Source organism: Mustela lutreola, chromosome 13, assembly GCF_030435805.1.
Source record: "Mustela lutreola isolate mMusLut2 chromosome 13, mMusLut2.pri, whole genome shotgun sequence".
Taxonomy (NCBI): Eukaryota; Metazoa; Chordata; class Mammalia; order Carnivora; family Mustelidae; genus Mustela; species Mustela lutreola.
This window is the reverse complement of record NC_081302.1, coordinates 486,745-503,222: the sequence shown is the minus strand read 5'-3', so window position 1 is coordinate 503,222 and position 16,478 is coordinate 486,745. Positions and strand designations below refer to the sequence as shown.

General features: G+C 61.0%; 2 protein-coding genes across 6 annotated transcripts in view; one reads left to right on the top strand and one right to left on the bottom strand.

Moving 5' to 3' along the window:
• The window catches only part of TFDP1 (transcription factor Dp-1), a 43,882-nt gene extending 34,527 nt beyond the window's left edge, over nt 1-9,355 (top strand). For 4 of the 5 annotated variants that reach the window (XM_059143832.1, XM_059143833.1, XM_059143831.1 and 1 more), the window contains exons 6-12: nt 600-765; nt 1,029-1,172; nt 1,623-1,691; nt 3,338-3,489; nt 3,965-4,131; nt 4,831-4,909; nt 8,090-9,355. In XM_059143832.1, coding sequence (XP_058999815.1) covers nt 600-765; nt 1,029-1,172; nt 1,623-1,691; nt 3,338-3,489; nt 3,965-4,131; nt 4,831-4,909; nt 8,090-8,237 — 925 coding nt within the window. In that variant the 3' untranslated portion in view covers nt 8,238-9,355. Of the gene's footprint in view, nt 1-599; nt 766-1,028; nt 1,173-1,622; nt 1,692-3,337; nt 3,490-3,964; nt 4,132-4,664; nt 4,753-4,830; nt 4,910-8,089 lie in introns of all 5 variants that reach the window. The other variant, XM_059143834.1, reaches the window with a different exon arrangement.
• A 933-nt stretch (nt 9,356-10,288) lies between these two features.
• ATP4B (ATPase H+/K+ transporting subunit beta) lies at nt 10,289-16,342 on the bottom strand. Its single transcript, XM_059143836.1, has 7 exons — nt 16,192-16,342; nt 15,484-15,612; nt 13,387-13,500; nt 13,039-13,238; nt 12,145-12,201; nt 11,336-11,434; nt 10,289-10,852 (listed from the first exon to the last, which is right to left on the bottom strand). The coding sequence occupies exons 1-7, from the start codon at nt 16,301-16,303 to the stop codon at nt 10,691-10,693; spliced, it is 873 nt and encodes a 290-aa protein (XP_058999819.1). The 5' UTR covers nt 16,304-16,342; the 3' UTR covers nt 10,289-10,690.
• Between the last annotated feature and the right edge of the window lie 136 nt (nt 16,343-16,478).

The window sequence follows — 16,478 nt, the reverse complement described above, 5'->3', positions numbered from 1 at the left end:
TAAAAACAAAAACAAAGCTTTTTGGATTTACGTATGTATTGGTTCTAAAGCAAAAATCGTGATTTCCTGAGTCATCGTGAGAAACTCAGAGCCACCTTTTCCTTGACGTGGTGCTTTAAACAGTTGAGCCGTTGGGTTTCCTGTGCTCTGAGGCTCACTGTGGTCTTCAGGGTCGGGTGCCCGCTGCCACGTGGCCGTCATGGTCTCCATATAGCCTTGGCTCGCAGCCTGCTCAAATTTTCTTTAAGAAGTTCTTAAATTTGCGGTAAAATCTCCACAGTTCCTATGATCGTGGCCATCTTTTTAAGAAGTAGCGTTGGTGTATCAGGACGCAGTAGATACGCACTGGCGGCTCCTGCCCTTCCGGGCGAGGCCCCGTGTTTTCTGGGAGTGGATGCAGATAGGAGGCCTGGCCACTTAACCGTTGGTGTCTTGGCCCCATGGCTGTGCCCAGTGCGCTCTACAGACGAGCTGGGTCCCCGGGGCTGCGCGTGGGGCCTCGGCCCGTGCCCAGCTTGCTAGCCTTGTGGGTGAACGTGTGTCCCCGGCGGCCGGTGCGGGGGTGCTGAGGGCACTGCTGTTCCTTTGTGTTTTCTAAGGAAGCGACACAGGAAAGGGGAGAAGAACGGGAAGGGCCTGCGGCACTTCTCCATGAAGGTGTGCGAGAAGGTGCAGAGGAAGGGGACCACGTCCTACAACGAGGTGGCCGACGAGCTGGTCGCAGAGTTCAGTGCCGCCGACAACCACATCCTACCAAACGAGTCCGTGAGTATGTGCCGCGCGGTGGGCACACACCCCGGTGTCGCACGGCCCGCCCTGGGTTTCTCTGAAACAACGGGAGACCCACAGTTCAGAGAACAATCTGAGAGAATTCTCCGGACCTGTCTGCGGCCCGACATCCTCCCCTCCCAGATGTGGTCGTGCGCGGGGCCCGGCTCCCCGGCGCAGCTCCCTGTTCCTCGGGCTCAGTGGGGATGTGCTGGGAGTGTCCCGGACGGTGTGGAAAGCTCATGCTCCGTGCCCAGCAGGCTTATGACCAGAAGAACATACGGCGGCGCGTCTACGATGCCCTGAACGTGCTGATGGCCATGAACATCATCTCGAAGGAGAAGAAAGAGATCAAGTGGATCGGCCTGCCCACCAACTCGGCTCAGGAGTGCCGGAACCTAGAGGTGGCGCGGCCCAGCTCGTTTCCCCTCGCGCCCCTGTACGCTTGCCCCACAGCTGCTGTGTGTCCCGAGGGTGCCTGCTCAGGGTCTGGTGCGTGTGTGCCTGGCCCGGACCAGGGCTCCGCCGCTTGCCCACCGTCCGTCCAGCTTGCCTGCGCTCTGCGGGCACCGATGAGGAGGCGTCTGGCCCACAGTGGGCAGCGCACCCCAGCATAGGAAGTTCTGAATCCTGGCTGGTGGGGTTCGAGTTTTAGAGCGTCACGTCCAGAAGACGAGAGAAGGTGGAGAGAGGGTGCAGTGGGAGGCGGAGGAAACCCCTGTGGGTCCCGTCCCCACACCTGGTTGGCTCTAGGTCACCTGCATCCCCTCGTTAGACTGGGGCGAAGGGTTCCGCGAGCTCGTCCCTAGGGGGTGCTGGTGGCTGTGTCATGACGCCTCCGTCTTGTTCTGAAGGTGGAGCGGCAGAGGCGGCTTGAAAGGATCAAGCAGAAGCAGTCTCAGCTCCAGGAGCTCATCCTGCAGGTACGGGCGCTGCTCCCCGCCGGTCTGGCCTCATCCTGCCGCCACGGTGTCCCCTGTGCCCCTGGATCTGCTGCCCGGACGCGTCAGAAGGTTCCGAGCAGCGTGCTGGCACACGTTCCGTGCTGCCTCGTGTGGGGACGGAGGGCGGGTTGTCCTAGCTGTTGGGTGTTACCGTCGTCCACCTCCTACGGGCCCTCACGATGAGCGGTCCTAGAGCCCAGGTGTGGGGCTCAGCACTGTCTGCGGCGTGGGCGCGTGTCCACCGCGGACGGCCTCTGCACTGAGAGCTCGAATGCAATTTCACACGCGCCCGCTGAGCTTCTGTGCGGGTGCTGTAGACGCTTACAGAGAGCGTGCGTGAGCAGTAAGCCCACGGCCCGTGTGTGCTGCTTGTCAAAGTCTAAACGGTGGGAGGGATGCCGCTTGGAAGGCCCAGAGCTTCCCTGGGGCAGGAATGCGTTCTGAGGACCGGAGCCCAGACCAGGGTGTGAGGTGGCAGCTGTGGGGCAGAGGTCAGCGTGCGTGGCCGGTAGGCCTGTGTCTCTGTGCCCGCACCTGCAGAGGACGCCCCAAGGGTGGGCGTCTTCTCCGCGGGGATCTGGAGATGCCCATTCAGGGCTGGAAGCAAAACACAGATTGCACCAGGAGCTTGCTGCAGGGTGTGGCCAGTCCCTGGCCTGAGGCTGTGCAGTGCTGGGGCCGTCTGGCCGGGGCCTGGGGTTGGGTTCAGCTGCTGTGGAAGTGGCCGGCCAAGGAAGGGAGCACGGCTTGGCAGCGGTTTGTTGCCTGTGGCGGGGGCATGGGGGAGCCCTGGGACCCTGGGGGGACGTGTCGCAGGGTCTGAGGACAGGCCTAGTGGCCGCTGTCAGATGATAAAGGTGGGGGGGTGCTGTCATCGAGGGGCTTGGGACATGTGCTGGCTCAGTACCCCCAGGCCATGGTGAAGGGTGTGTGTCTTGCCTCGCTGGGTGTGCTCAGCCACAGGGCACCGCAGCCAGCCCCTGTGCCCTAGGGAGGCTTCCGGACCGGGAGCGCTCCAGGGGGTGGAAGCGGCCTTGGGGTTGAGGGACGCAGGAGAGGTACAGGCACACGTCGCGGGGCAGTGGTCCCTCTTCTGCTCGGTTCTCTGCGGCATCTGCAGCACACGGAGCTACTTGAAACCAAGCCTCATGGTCCCCCTCGGGGCACGGTGCCGGGGGGCCAGCTGCGGTGGGAGGGGCACTTTCTGGCTTTACCGCAGGGGAGTTCGCATGCAGGTGCGAAGTGTGAAGGCTTTCCCCAGGGAGAGCGCCGTGCCGGCGGGCCTGCTGCTGGCAGGTACTCCGGGAGGCACCGGGTACTTCGCCAAATGTCCGCCTTCTTGGATGAGGAAGGAGCAGGAGGACGTAGCCTCCAGCACGGATGCTCTTCTCGAGACCCTCCTGCGAGGGGTTTCTGTCCATCAGCGTGAGCACCTGCCTCCCGCCTCCATTCCCCCTAGGGTGTTTGATGGTCGGGTGCGCTCGCTCTCTCCCCCGGCGGATCGCTCTGAGCTCTCGGGGGGCCTGACCCCTGCTGCTGCCCTGTGGGCTTGGGCACGGTTGTCAGGGACGCCCGTGGATAAGGCAGCTGGTGTGAGTAGCATGCTGGTGGCTCATCTTTTTTAGCAAATTGCCTTCAAGAATCTGGTGCAGAGGAACCGGCAGGCGGAGCAGCAGGCCAGCCGGCCGCCCCCACCCAACTCCGTCATCCACCTGCCCTTCATCATCGTCAACACCAGCAAGAAGACCGTGATCGACTGTAGCATTTCCAATGACAAGTAGGTCCCGTGACAGGTGCCCACCCCCCCACTCAGGGTCCTAGCTGAGCCTCAGGTCGGTGGAGAGTGTCGCTGTCACGGTCAGCGGTGCGTCCGCTCGTTTCGTCAGAGACGTATCTGACTTGTCGTTACTTGTCATTTGGCGCAACAGAGTCACAGACTTATTTCTCACATCCCTGGTTTCGCGTTTGTCTTGTGAAAGGAAGCCCTGGGACCCGTCAGGGTTGTCACTGGCACAGCCGTCGAACCCTTGTGCAGAGAGTGGTCGGCGTTCTGCGCCGGCGCGGGGGGAGGCAGGCCGTCCCACGCGCGGCGTCTCTGTGACGCTCTGGCGCTTCTGAGTGGATGGGTTTTGGAGGATGTGGGTAAAGAGGGTGTCTGAGGGAGGTTGGCTGAGGGGGGTGGCTCTGCTTGGGGCCTGTGCCGCGATGAACACGGCCAGTGATGCCTTTTCTGACGGTGACTTTGCCCCCAGGTTCGAGTACCTATTCAACTTTGACAACACATTTGAGATCCATGACGACATAGAGGTCCTGAAGCGGATGGGGATGGCCTGCGGGCTGGAGTCCGGGAGCTGCTCCGCCGAGGACCTGAAGATGGCGAGAAGCTTGGTGCCGAAAGCACTGGAACCTTACGTGACAGGTCTGTCACCTCCGGTTCTGTTGGTGGCCGTGGGGCTGGACCTCAGGTCTGGACGTGCGGCTAGCCTTTGCTGAGGCTGAATTCGCACTCGGCACCAGAAGTGGGGACAGGTAGATTCGGGGGTGGGACCCCCGTGGGAACCGTGCTGTTTTGGGGGTGGTTGGCCTTCGCAGCCGGGGAACCCAGATAAGACTCCGAGGAGTGAGGCGCGCTGCCTCCTCCTGACGCGGGGGGAGGAGGAGTTTGCTCGGGAGCCGTGTGGGGGACTCCTGTGCTGAGCGGCGGGGTCGGGGCCACAGAGGGCAGGCGCTTTGTGGTGAGGAAGCTGCTGGCGCTGCCCCACTTTGTGGTGTGGGTCCCCCCACCCCCAGAGCCGCTGGGCTGGATCGGACCGCACCAGCTCCCAGCCGGCGCTCCACAGAGGTCGCGGACACTGGCCGTGTTCCTGGTGCGCGCCGTCTCCAGGGCGTCAGGGGTCCTCCTGCCCTTGGCCCCACTTTCCACTTTCTGACAGTGTCTGTTCCGCGGCACAGCTGCGTGGTCATTGGCGATCATGTCCATGAAGGTCTGGGTGCCTTCTTGGGAGGACGGCCTGCGTCCCTGCAGAGAAACCACCAGCAGGTCAGCTGTCTGGCCTGGACCCGTCTTGCGGCAGCGCGAGCCTCGCTTGTGACCTTCACTTTGTTTTCTTCCCTTCAGAGATGGCTCAGGGACCCCTTGGAGGGGTGTTCGTCACGTCGTCGGTGTCGACCTCGAATGGCATGCGGCTTTCTGCCAGGTGACCGCGGCTCTGGGCCGAGCGGGTGGGCAGAGCCCCTGCTCTCCTGCAGACAGTCCGTCCTCCTCCACGGCTCCGGCCGGCTCCTGGCGCGAGGGTGGGACTTCCCCACTGGCCGTGCTGTCGGTGTCGGCCGCTCCCGGCAGGGCTTCTCTCGGGCTGTGTGCCCCAGGGTCTACCGTAGCCTGTACCGTGGGTGACCAGGAGCCTCTTTCTCATGGTTTCTTCCCCCTGAAACTTCAAGTGACACGTGGTTGACTTTTTAAAAAGTAGCGTGCAGTGACGCGGCCCAAACTGCCCGAGCCGCCTGTAGGCAGCCCGAGGGCCGGGGGTTTCTTTTTTTTTTTTTTTTTTTTAATTTAATTTAATTTAATTTAATTTTTTTTTAAAGGTTTTATTTATTTGACAGAGAGAGAGTGATCACAAGTAGGCAGAGAGGCAGGCAGAGAGAGGGGGGGAAGCAGGCTCCTTGCTTAGCTGAGATCCTGATGTAGGGCTCGATCCCAGGACCCTGAGATCATGACCTGAGCTGAAGGCAGAGGCCTACCCACTGAGCCACCCAGGTGCCCCATGGGCCGGGGGTTTCTTATCTGTGTTTTCTGTTCCTGCTTAACGTACTTGAGGTCACGCTGTGCATAAAGCTGTGTTCTCTGCTTTTTTTTTTTGGTTTTGTTTTGGTTTTTTTAAAAAATTTGATTTATTTGAACGAGAGAGAGAGAGAGAGAGAGCGAGCGAGAGCATGAGCTGGGGAGGGAGCAGCAGACTCCCTGCTGAGCAGGGGCTTGACGGGACTCCACCCTGGGACGGTGACCTGAGCTGAAGGCAGATGCCTCACCGACGGGGCCACCGGGAGCTGCTTTTTCTCCTCTTTACTGTTTATTGGATGTATGTTTTCTGTGTTACTGAAGGAGTTGTTCTACTTAAATCAGTGTGAGCGAGCCTTCGATCTGGCTGTCCCACAAAGCAGAATTGTATCGTTTCTGGGTATTTATCTTAGGTTTTTTAAAGATGATAAGATAATTTCTGTATTAAGTATTAACCGAACAGTGGTTTTATTAGCTTTCCTGTCATGTCATGTTATATGTGTTATCTTATATCAACTCTAGATGTTAATAGATGTTTAATTTCTTAAAATACGGGATGGATGAGCAGTTGTAGGTTCAACAAAATGGATGGATATGCTAGTGGGTGGCACAGCGTGCCGTGGCCGGCTCGCGCTCCAGGGTTCTGGGATGTGGGCGAGGCTCCCGGCCTGTGCTGCCAGATGGTCTGGTCGTGGGGTCATCCCTGAAGTCCTTTGGGGGGTGTCTGGCTCGAGATCAGCTCCGTTTTTCCCGGTAGCCCTCCAGCTGTGCGTGCAGTGTCAGTCGGCCGTGCTGCGCGCTGGGTGTTCTCAGAGTCGCGATTCAGGTATTGGCTCAAGTTTTCGAGGCTCACTCCAGGTTTGTAACAAGGCGAGTAAATTCACCACCATTTCAGAAGAAAAATCAGTGCAGAGACTGGCATTCTTTTTTGAAGACGGTAATTTCTTGGGCAGTTTGGATGCAGTTTGAAGCGGCTTTATGGCTGAATTATTTGCCTTTTCCGACTTTCTTGCTAGGCTGGATTTCACAGATGCGTAGTTCCGTTGTCAACGAGTGGAATGTTGAACAGTGTTTATTGTATGATGTTCCTAAATGCTAAAGGGCATTAAGATATATACATTTGGTTGCATGTTAAAGAAAAGTGTTTCTTGGTGCCCGAGCTCTGGCCTGTGGCAGGTGTGGGTGCTGTCCACCTGGGGCTCCCCTCTGTGTTGCCCGGTGAGAGCCATGCCCAGTAGCCCACGCCCCAGACTCCCTCTCTCGTGTAGAGGAGCTGTGTCTCCCAGGCGGTTCTGCCCTTCTGGGTCTGCCCTGTTGAGGCAGCGGCTGGGCCCTTACAGTGGAGTAGCAGAGCCTGAGGCTTCTGGGCGACCCGAGACCCTGTGTGCTTGTGAGAGGTGCCTGCCTGGAGTCTCTGTTGAACTTGAAGTTCTCGACTCGCATCCCTTTAACATCTGACGTTTCTTAGAATATGTTTTTTTGCTGCTCAAATACCGAGAAATCCCCATGACTTTTGAGGACGACTCTGTGAGCAGGTTACACATGGGGGACACGTGCACTTTGTGGGTGACGGCTGTCAGCACAGGGGCCCCAGGATGCTGTCTGACGGTCAGTGTCTGGGCCACTGTGCCAGGTGCTGGGAGGTACCTGAGCCCAGAGGTCTTTGCTCAGGATCCCAGCCGAGAATCTCTCTGCTGTAGGCCAGGACCTTGCCTGAGGTGCTGTTGACACAGGGGCCAGCTGGCTGTCACACGTACCCTGGGGCTCAGATGCCAGTGGCCCCCCAGTCGTGATAGCAGAAAGGTTAGATGTCCCCTGTTGAGACTCCCATGGGCACAGCGGCAACATCGACAGGTTCCAGACGCCCATCCGAGGACCAGGGTGTAGGGCTGAGCAGCCCTGCTTCCCAGAGGCACCGGCCCTACAGCCCTGCCCCCCAGACCCCTGGGCTCTGCCCTGCCAACCTTGCTGCCTTTCAGCGAGAGCCGTTTCCTGGGCTGGTGGACCGCTGTGGCTTCTCGCAGAGTGTCTGGATGAGACTCACCTGTCACAGCTCAGCTTCCTGGGCTCGGCGCTGGCTCCAGGGGAGCGGAGGGTGTCATTGGCATGTGTGTGCAAACCGCACCACGTGGCCACACGCACAGACCCCACACCTGCACACGTATGCGCACACAGCACGTGCATAGTCAAGCACACGGCACACTTTAACAACATGCGCACACACGCACACAGGCATACGCCGTACACAGACCACACGTGCACACACACGCCTACACACCCTGCTGGGTGCTTCCCACACGCTCCTGGCTGGGAGCCTTGCTTTGGAGGATTCCTTGTCCTTTCCTGGGGCCCCTTTTTCCTAAGCTGCGCCCCCTCTGAAGATCCGGGGTGTCCCAAGTACACAGCCTGGAAGAAGGAGCTGTGGTCTCCAGCTTTGGCGTGTGGGGTTTTGTGTGTGACGTAATCACCGATCCCGCGGCAGCCGGTGTTGCTTCGGTTCGGGGCCTCGGAGGCCGGGCGCGGGGGTGCCGGGTGCGCTGGTGCGGACGTGGGGCTCTCTGCTCTGCCTGACCGCCTTGTCTCGCCTCGTCCTCAGTGACCTGACCAATGGTGCGGACGGCATGCTGGCCACGAGCTCCAGCGGGTCCCAGTACAGCGGCTCCCGGGTGGAGACCCCCGTGTCCTGCGTCGGGGAGGACGAAGAGGACGACGACGACTTCAATGAGAACGAGGAGGAGGACTGACGCCCGCCCGCGGCCCGCCCTCGCGGTCTGCGTCGGGAGCGCTGGCGTCGGGAGCGGCTGCTTCTGCTGCGGCTGCTTCTGCTGCGGCGTGTGTTTCTTTCTGGCCTCCCCCCCGGGACCCGGCGGCGAGCTGCTGACCGGCCACGCGGCTCCAGCGAGCAGGCGAGGGCCGTGTCCCGCGGGGTCTCGGGGGGAGCGGTGGGGTGTCTCCACGCCAGCGGCCGCTCGGGCCCCTTCCCCGCTGTCTAGGGTTGTGTCTCCGTTGTCTGTCCTCACCCAGCCTTCCCTTTGCTCCCCGTCCTTGCCGAGCGCGCCGGGGCACTGGCGTGCCGGTCGGGTCGCCGGGGCGGGCCGCGCCGGTGCGCCGTGGGGCTGCCGCGTGTCTGCTGGGGCGTGCGGCCCCTGCCGGTGCCCGCCCATCCCGGGGCATCGGGGGGGGCCGGCGCACGGCGGCTCTGCTTTTCCTGGTTGGCGCCATCAGCTGTATCGTGACTATTTTCCCTTAAATTATATTGACTGTGATTCCGTCCAGTTTATACTTTTCTCTACGTTGCAGCAAATCGCGAAGTTCTGTTTCTGTTTTTGTTCGTTCGGTCAGAGTCTCCTGCCGTTGCTGGTGCGGCAGCGACCGCGGCGGGAGGCTCGGGCACGCATGCCGCTGGGGAGGCCGCCTGATTTCTCCCAGGCAGGCGTGACTCTGGGGTCGTTGTTCACAGGCCAGCACGTCTGTCATCTGAGGACACGAACTGAAACAAACGTCGTCTTTGTTTCGTGGCACCTCCTGTAATCTGTGATGAAGTCGACATTAAATAGAGAGAATGTTCTAACAGTTTTTTAACTCAGAATTTGTCAGTCATTTTTAATAGTTCTTTTTTTATAAGAAGAAAAAGGAATTTCAGGACAGGCAGTAAGTAGTCCCTTTTAAAATTTATTCACAAAAACCCATTAACCGCACAGTTGCCGTCAGCTGCCTGTTCTAAACAGTAGTCTTTTTATTGAAACACAAATAAACTTTTCTGTAATATTTTATGGAATATAAAGAGACTTTAATTGTTTGACTTGTTTAACTTGGCACTGTTAGTTTTTATTAATAAAACGCGCATGGGCATTTTAAACAAGTTCTCTGCTCCTCTGATTCCAGATTCTTGTCCACAAGTCACTCCGTCTCCCGTGTCGGTCTCGCTTCTCTCCGGGCGAGGGCAGGCGACCAGGCCGGACGGGGGGCCCGGGGCACACACCGAAGCCGCCCTCCACCGTGCACTCTGCGGGCACGACCCTGTGTCCCTCTCGGGCCCTCACAGTTGAGACAGGGTCGGGGGTTTGGCTTTCAGGTGCGAGGTCGTACGGTGAATAAGGGCCGCAAAGGGGTGTGGACGGTGGAGGACTGTCGCCTGCGCCGGGGCATCCGCGGTGCCACGGAGCGAGGGGCGGCCGCTGCGGTCTTGCCGGTCGTGACCTCCGTCTGCTGTTGAGGGCAGCAGGCGCTGGAGGGTGGTGGCCCGGTGGCTCCGTGCTCACTGGGTGCCGTGGGCCCGCGAGCCCAAGGTGGCCTCCCCGTGGGACCCGCGGAGCTGGCGTGGGTGGGGCCGCTCGCAGAGGGAGCCTGTCCTTGGGGTCCGACAGGCTCTCACCCTCAGCTGTGAGGGACTGTGTCGCTCTGGGAGGTGACATGGCACCTGGTGCTTGCGTGGGTCAGGACACCAGGTCGTGCAGTGGCTGGGGGCAGGGGCTCTCCGGGAGAGTGTGTTGGTTTGATCAGATGCTCTCGTCCCGGGCTTTGGTGCAGGACCTGGAGTGAGCCGCCCGCGCGTCCCTGGGTGTTGGAGGGCGGGCCTGTGTCCGTGGCTTCCCATGGGGCGCAGCCCATGTGACGCCCTCTTGCCCCCTGCTCACCTCCTGCGGGTGGGCGGGCTCCCGGGGACAGCCCCGCTGCGGCCTCGTCTGAATTTCCCGGACGGGGGTGGGGGGGTGAAACTTGAAAAGATTTCCAAAGAGAAAGGGATTTTGTTGTTACGTGTTCCCCTTATCAGAAAAGACATGATTGCTTTAGCCCGAGTAAGAGTGACTTTAATGTTTGATTTTTACAGTTTAGGAATTCCGTTCTGTAGGAGCAAACTTCAGGATGCCCATTTTCGTCGTACGTCCTGTTCTCTGGGGGCACGAGCCGTGTCCGTGTGACACGGTGCCGGCACTGCGGAGAGGAACATGCCGTCCATCTGAGCCGTCCTCGGGGCCCGGTGGTCGGGCAGCTGTTGCCTCGCAGTTACCACGCTGGCCCGGGTTGTTACCGCAGCTCCGGACTCGGGGTCGAAGGGAAAGGAGGGAGCGAGGCCGCGGACTCTGCCCGAGGTGCTTGGGGCACAGGGGCCTGCCGGCCGTTCCCTGGGCGGGCTGCGGAGCGCTGGAGGCCTGGTGGGGGGCAGCAGGGGCCCGCGGGGCAGGCCGGCCTCCCCCTACTGCAGAATGTTGAGCTTGAACTCCACTTTCCCTTCATAGGGGTCGTGGGGGTTGTCGAAGGTCACATGGTCGGCCAGGATTTTGCACACGACGAGGACCTCCGTGTTTCTGGGGACATTGAGCAGCTTGGCGGCGACCAGAGGGTTGCTGTAGTGGGGCTGGAGCCCGTGCGGGAAGATGGAGGAGGACCTCATGAGGAGCGGCTCGACGGGAGCCAGTCGGGGGGCAGAGACGGGGCGCCTGCCTGCTTGGCCCGCGCAGGGCCCGTGTGGAGACGCGCGGTCCCCCCTGAGGGACAAGGATCCCCATCTGGGCTCGGGGGATGACACCAGGGATGCGTCAAGTGCAAATTATATTGGATGAAAATTACCATAAAAATAAGAAAAATTGGGAGATTTGAAGGCTGTGCTTTAACGTGGATGTATGGTTGTCTGAAAGGATTCGGGAAACTCTGGGAACCTGGAACCGTTAGGTTCGGTACTGGTGTTTCGCACGGGAGCTGTGTTTTCAGGTAGGGAGACGCCCAGAGGGCTGCACGGTCCCCCTGGTCCCCGGTGTAACGGGAGTGTCGCGGGCCTTCCTCGGCCCTTCAGTCTGCGACACGTGTGCGGCGGTTGTCGGAGAACCGAGACGCGGCCTACCTGCGCCTTCCTGCCGTAGTAGGGGAAGTAGTGGAGGCTGAAGGTGCCGTTGGGCGGGTAGTACTCCACCTGGAGGGGCCGGGCGTCCTCGTGCGGGTCCTGGGGGCGGAGAGGCCGGGGCCTCAGTGAAGCAGGCTCCGGGCGTCTGCGTGCGCGTGCGTGTGTGTCTGCGTGTGTCTGCCTGTGTGTGCGCGTCTGCCTGTGTGCGTGCGTCTGCCTGTGTGTGCACGTCTGCCTGTGTGCGTGCGTCTGCCTGTGTGTGCGCGTCTGCCTGTGTGCGTGCGTCTGCCTGTGTGTGCGCGTCTGCCTGTGTGCGTGCGTCTGCGTGTGTGAGCTGCCCGGCAGGTGGCCGGAGCTCGGCAGAACATGGACAGAGGACACCTTGTGTCTGTTCAAAGCTCAGGTCAGCACTTGTGGGCGGTCCCAGGAGACACAGCCCCACCCCACAGCGAGGCAGGCGCGGGGGGTTGGGCGCTGCGGAGCCCCCGGGGGGAAGATCAGCCTCGGAAGAGACTCAGTGGAGACATGCTTGTTTTGGGGGGCTCGTGCTTTAAAACCGGTTTTGAGAAAAACTGGAGGGAATTACTGCTGAGTCTTAGTGGGTTTTTCCAAACTGGCACCAAACACTCCGAACGGTGTGAGTGTGGGCGCTGTCCCCGATGCGTCCTGGGCCGGACGGTGACGGAGATTGCTTTCCTCATGGGTGTTAGTCCCTGCGGTGCTGCTCGGGGCGGGGGCGGGGCGCGCGACTTTGGGCTGCGCCCGCGGGGATCCGGGGGCGACTGGCTCTGGCGAGACCACACACTCACCAGGAGGGCGCAGTCCGCCCTGGGCGCTGTGCTGTTGCTGGGCAGGAAGTTCACGATCTGGAAGGAAAAGGCGTCCGTGTGGCTCCTGCCAGCTGCGTGCATGAGCGGCCTGTCCGAGTGGCCAGAACCTGCCCCACGCGGTGGTCTCGGCTGCCGGCACACGGCAGCGCTGGACGGGGGGTCCGAGCCGTGGCTGGCGCACTCTGCCGCTCCACGGTGCCTGTGACGGGTCCCCTGGGTGCCTGCCTGTGCTGCCCCGCGCAGGCTCTCGGCCTCCCGCGTCCCGGCCGTGCGTGCGCCTGCGCCCTCCCCACAGTTCTGCCCTGGTGCGCATGGCTCCCTCTGCCAGCAGCGTCGCGACCGGGCGGGGACCCTGGAGGGTGTCTTCCAGATGCTTCCCCAGGTGTCTCAGGAAGGAAGTTTAATTGTGCCGCATGCCTGCTGGCCGACGGGGAGCAGAGACCCCCGGCCCTCTTGCCCTGTTGGCTTCCAGTGGCCTCCATGGCTGGAGGGACCATGCCGCCCTGTGGTTCGCTGGCACCGCCGTGCAGCCTCCCTCGTGCCCGGTAGAGGGTCCCTGGCCCAGATGGGGAGCTGGTGCTCAACTTGGCTCCCAGCCATTCTCGTGGCACCGGACGTGGCCCGGCTGCTGGCGAGCTGTGTGTGCACGCGGCCGCCCTCAGCAGCCCCGACTGGCTTGGTCAGATCCCAAGCCAGCACGATGGGCCTAGCATGCCTAGCGGAGGAACCAGGGTAGGAGGGGCTGCAGCGCGTGTCCCAGCCCTACCAGCCTGGTCCCTGTGCTGGGGTGCATGGGGTCACACGAGGGCCGGGCACTCAGGCCCCTCCAGGCCACGGCTGGGTCTGGGGTCTGTAGCCCCGCCGTGTGCTCACCCTGTTCATCTTAATGATGAAGCACGGCTTTCCTTCCGCGAAGCCGAAGTTGGGGTCCGTCAGACCTGAGCAGTTTTGCAGCATGTCTGCTGTGAACTTGCAGGAGAACTTGGTGTGGTTTGGGGCCTGGAAGCTTTCCTGGAAGAAGTACTTCTCGGAGGTGCAGTTGATGCTGTCCTCCTGGGAAGCTGGCGAGTAGCCTGCCAGGACAGATGAGCCTGTGGGCGCCGACCTCCAGCCACAGCCACCTGGTGTGGTGCCGCTGGCGGGAGGGTGGGGAAGCCCGTACCCTCCCTGAGATGGTCTTAGAAGAGGGAGGAGCAGAGGTGGGAGCGTTTTAAACGTCACCTGCCAGGAAGTCGTGGAGCGTGTGCACGAGGTGCACCCAGGTCCTGTTGTCAGAGACGTTGTAGGAAATGTCCAGGCCTTTCTCCCCGTAGACATCTGGCCTCAAGGTCACCCCTGGAGGGAGAGCACCACACATCCTACTCCGTTCCCCCCAAAGGGCTGGTCACATCCCAGCCCCGGAAATGCTGCGGAAATGTCCCGGCCCGGTGGCCAAGCGTGGGCTGCCGTGGTCCTGGCCAGTCCTGGGTCCTCAAGGGCCCCTGGGCAAGGAGGCTGCGGCCAAGTGTCCCGCAGCAGGAGCTCAGCAGGGACCCGCCCTCCCGGGAACCGAACCGCGTCGCCAGAATTAACATTTGACACTTCACTGGTTTCGGGCATGTCTGAGAGCACTCAGACGCCGTGTTAACCCTACGAGAAAAGGAGCGCACGTGTGGCGTCGGGACTGTTGCTCAGCTGCTGGGTAGCCTCGCTTGTGTTCACATGAAGTCGTGCAAACCGGAGTCACAAATTTGGTAGACGGGGTCCTCGCACTCGGTCCTACTTGACTTCCATTTCCCAGCGCCCTCGTCAGGCTCAGCTCCTCCCGTCCACGGGGACCATCGTGTTTGGCCGTGTGCACGTTCCACAGCTCAGGAAGCCAGTCCCGTTGACGGGACTTTCTAAACAGTCAGCCAGCGCTCTCTCGTTCCGCGGATGCTGTGGGAGTAGCAGCTGTGCGTGGCTGGAAGGGATCTGACTGAGGAGAGAGCGGCCGCCGCTCACAAGTGCCTGCCCCACGCGTGCACCGCCGCGGCCCCTCCCCATGGGCTCGCGGCTTGCTCACCGTGTCAGGGGCAGCTGTCGCCCTCTCTCTGCCTCCCGGGGCCCTCCCACCCACTGGGCTTTGGACAGGTCACGTTACAGTGTATCTGGAGGTTTGTAACGTGGTGTGTTCTGCTCTTAAACCAGGTGAAACCCTCAAGGCTATCCGTTGGTTGTCCCTAGAAATGACCTCCAACAAGGCACTGGGGTGTGTGATCACTGATCAAGGGGTTCACAGGAGAGCCCAGCAGAAGAGCTGGACCGGCCGAGGGAGACACGTCTACCCGGGCTCCGGGGCCCGCGCCTGCCACCTCCAAGAGACGCGCATTCTGGCCTCTCCTGGGGAAGTGCGGGGCCGCGGCGGCGCTCCCTCAGGACGTGTCCAGGACGCGCAGGGGCGAGCGCCCGGGTAACTGCGCTGCAGAGCGTGTTTCTTCCTGGGTTCCGCGGCCTGTCCCCCACCACAGCTCGCTCCTGCCCGTTCTCGTTCGGTTTGTGCAGACAGCTGGGCTAAGCCGCCTTCTCCAGGACCTGGAGTGCCGTCTCTCTGCCCCAGGCCTTGGAGTCCTGTTGTCACCAGTGACCTCCTCTCCTCTCGGGCCCGACTCGGGGGAGCGCCTGCTCGGCCTTCGTGCCGGGCCTCTGCCCTCGGACGGGCTGCTCTTCGAGAAATGCGTGTTCTGAAGAGCCTGTGGTCCTGGAAGTGGTCCTCCCGGAGGGGAAGCGTCCGTGTTGAGGCGTGTCCTTTCCTCCCCACAGACTCTCCGTCCCCTCCCTGCTGTCTCGTCCGCCTCCCCAGACGTGTCCTGTGTGTCATCCGCATAGCAGGTGAGTGAGGTAAAGACCGTCTCCGCACCAAATCTGTTCTAATAATTAAGACTAAACCAAGTCAGGGGCACCTGGGTGGCTCAGTGGGTTAAGCCTCCGCCTTCGGCTCAGGTCATGATCTCAGGGTCCTGGGATCGAGCCCCGCATCGGGCTCTCTGCTCAGCGGGGAGCCTGCTTCCTCCTCTCTCTCTGCCTGCCTCTCTGCCTACTGGTGATCTCTGTCAAATAAACAAATAAATCTTAAAAAAAAAAAAAAAAAACTAAACCAAGTCAGACTATAGTATGGGGTCACCATCTTCAAAAGAAGCTGAGGGGCTGTCTGTACCCGGGTGTGCCTCTCCAGAACCTTGGGGCCACCAGCAGGAGAGGCCCCTCCAGGCTGACCCCCGGCGTTCATTCTGGAGGGATCCAGCATTGCCCTGACGCGTGGGGTCCTGGTGCCCCGGCGCCAGCCACAGGCCCTGTTACCTGGTGACTTTAGCTGGTCTTGGTAGTCGGGTGTGTATGGGTCGAGCGTGCACATCAGCGTGTAAATGCACAGGGCGAAGATTCCGGTCATCACCACGTAGAAACCCACGTAATAGAGGCTGATCCACACTGTGGGGAGAGAGAGGAGGCCTGTGACCCAGGGTGACACTGCTTCTCCATCAGAATGAAGAATCAGTGGTGTTTGTAGCGCCTTCACACACAGTGCTGTCCGCCATCACTTTCGTCAAGTTCCAGAACGTTCTCACTCAGGAGATGCTCTGTACCCCTTAACTTAAAGGTCCTTTAAAATCATAAGCTTTAGGAACATAGCTTTAAAATTGCTTTTTTCAAATCTAAGGCTGAACCTTTGGGGCTGTCCCTCAGATGTTCCCACTTTGTAGATGTCTGCTGTCCGTGGGAATTAGAGATGAAATGGCCTTTTGGGGTCATCTGGTGAGGGAGGGGCGGTCTGGCCAGAAGCCCTGGCAGGGCTTGGGTCCTGGGCGCCTGGACTGCTGGTGGGTGGTCTTGTGCATGTCCTCAGAGCACCGCCCCACCGTCCCCCGCTCTGTCTGCCGTCCCCGCTGTCACCAGCCGCACCCCCCACCCCCGCTCATCCCCACCGCCCCCGCTGTCCCCCACTGTTTCTGCTGTCCCCACTGTCCTGCGGTGTCCCCCGCCATCCCACACCCCTTGGCCGGCACGTACCCCACCGGGACAGTGTCCGGCCCAGCATCTGCCCCGTGTCTGGGTTCCAGCAGTAGCGCTGGAACTCCTCCATCCGCTGGCTGCATGACTTTTTCTCCTGCAGTGCTGCCATCCTGTAGAACCGGGGTGCTGCCCTCACCCAGCCCGGGAGGAGAGGGGCCGCCTCTGGGTTTTATAGTCTCCTCCCCCAGAGGTCAAGGTGCTGTGGAGACAGGCTCCAGGGAACGCAGCAGGCGTTGCTGGTCACACCCTGCTGTCCAAACACAGCGGCTATCAGACGTCTCGCT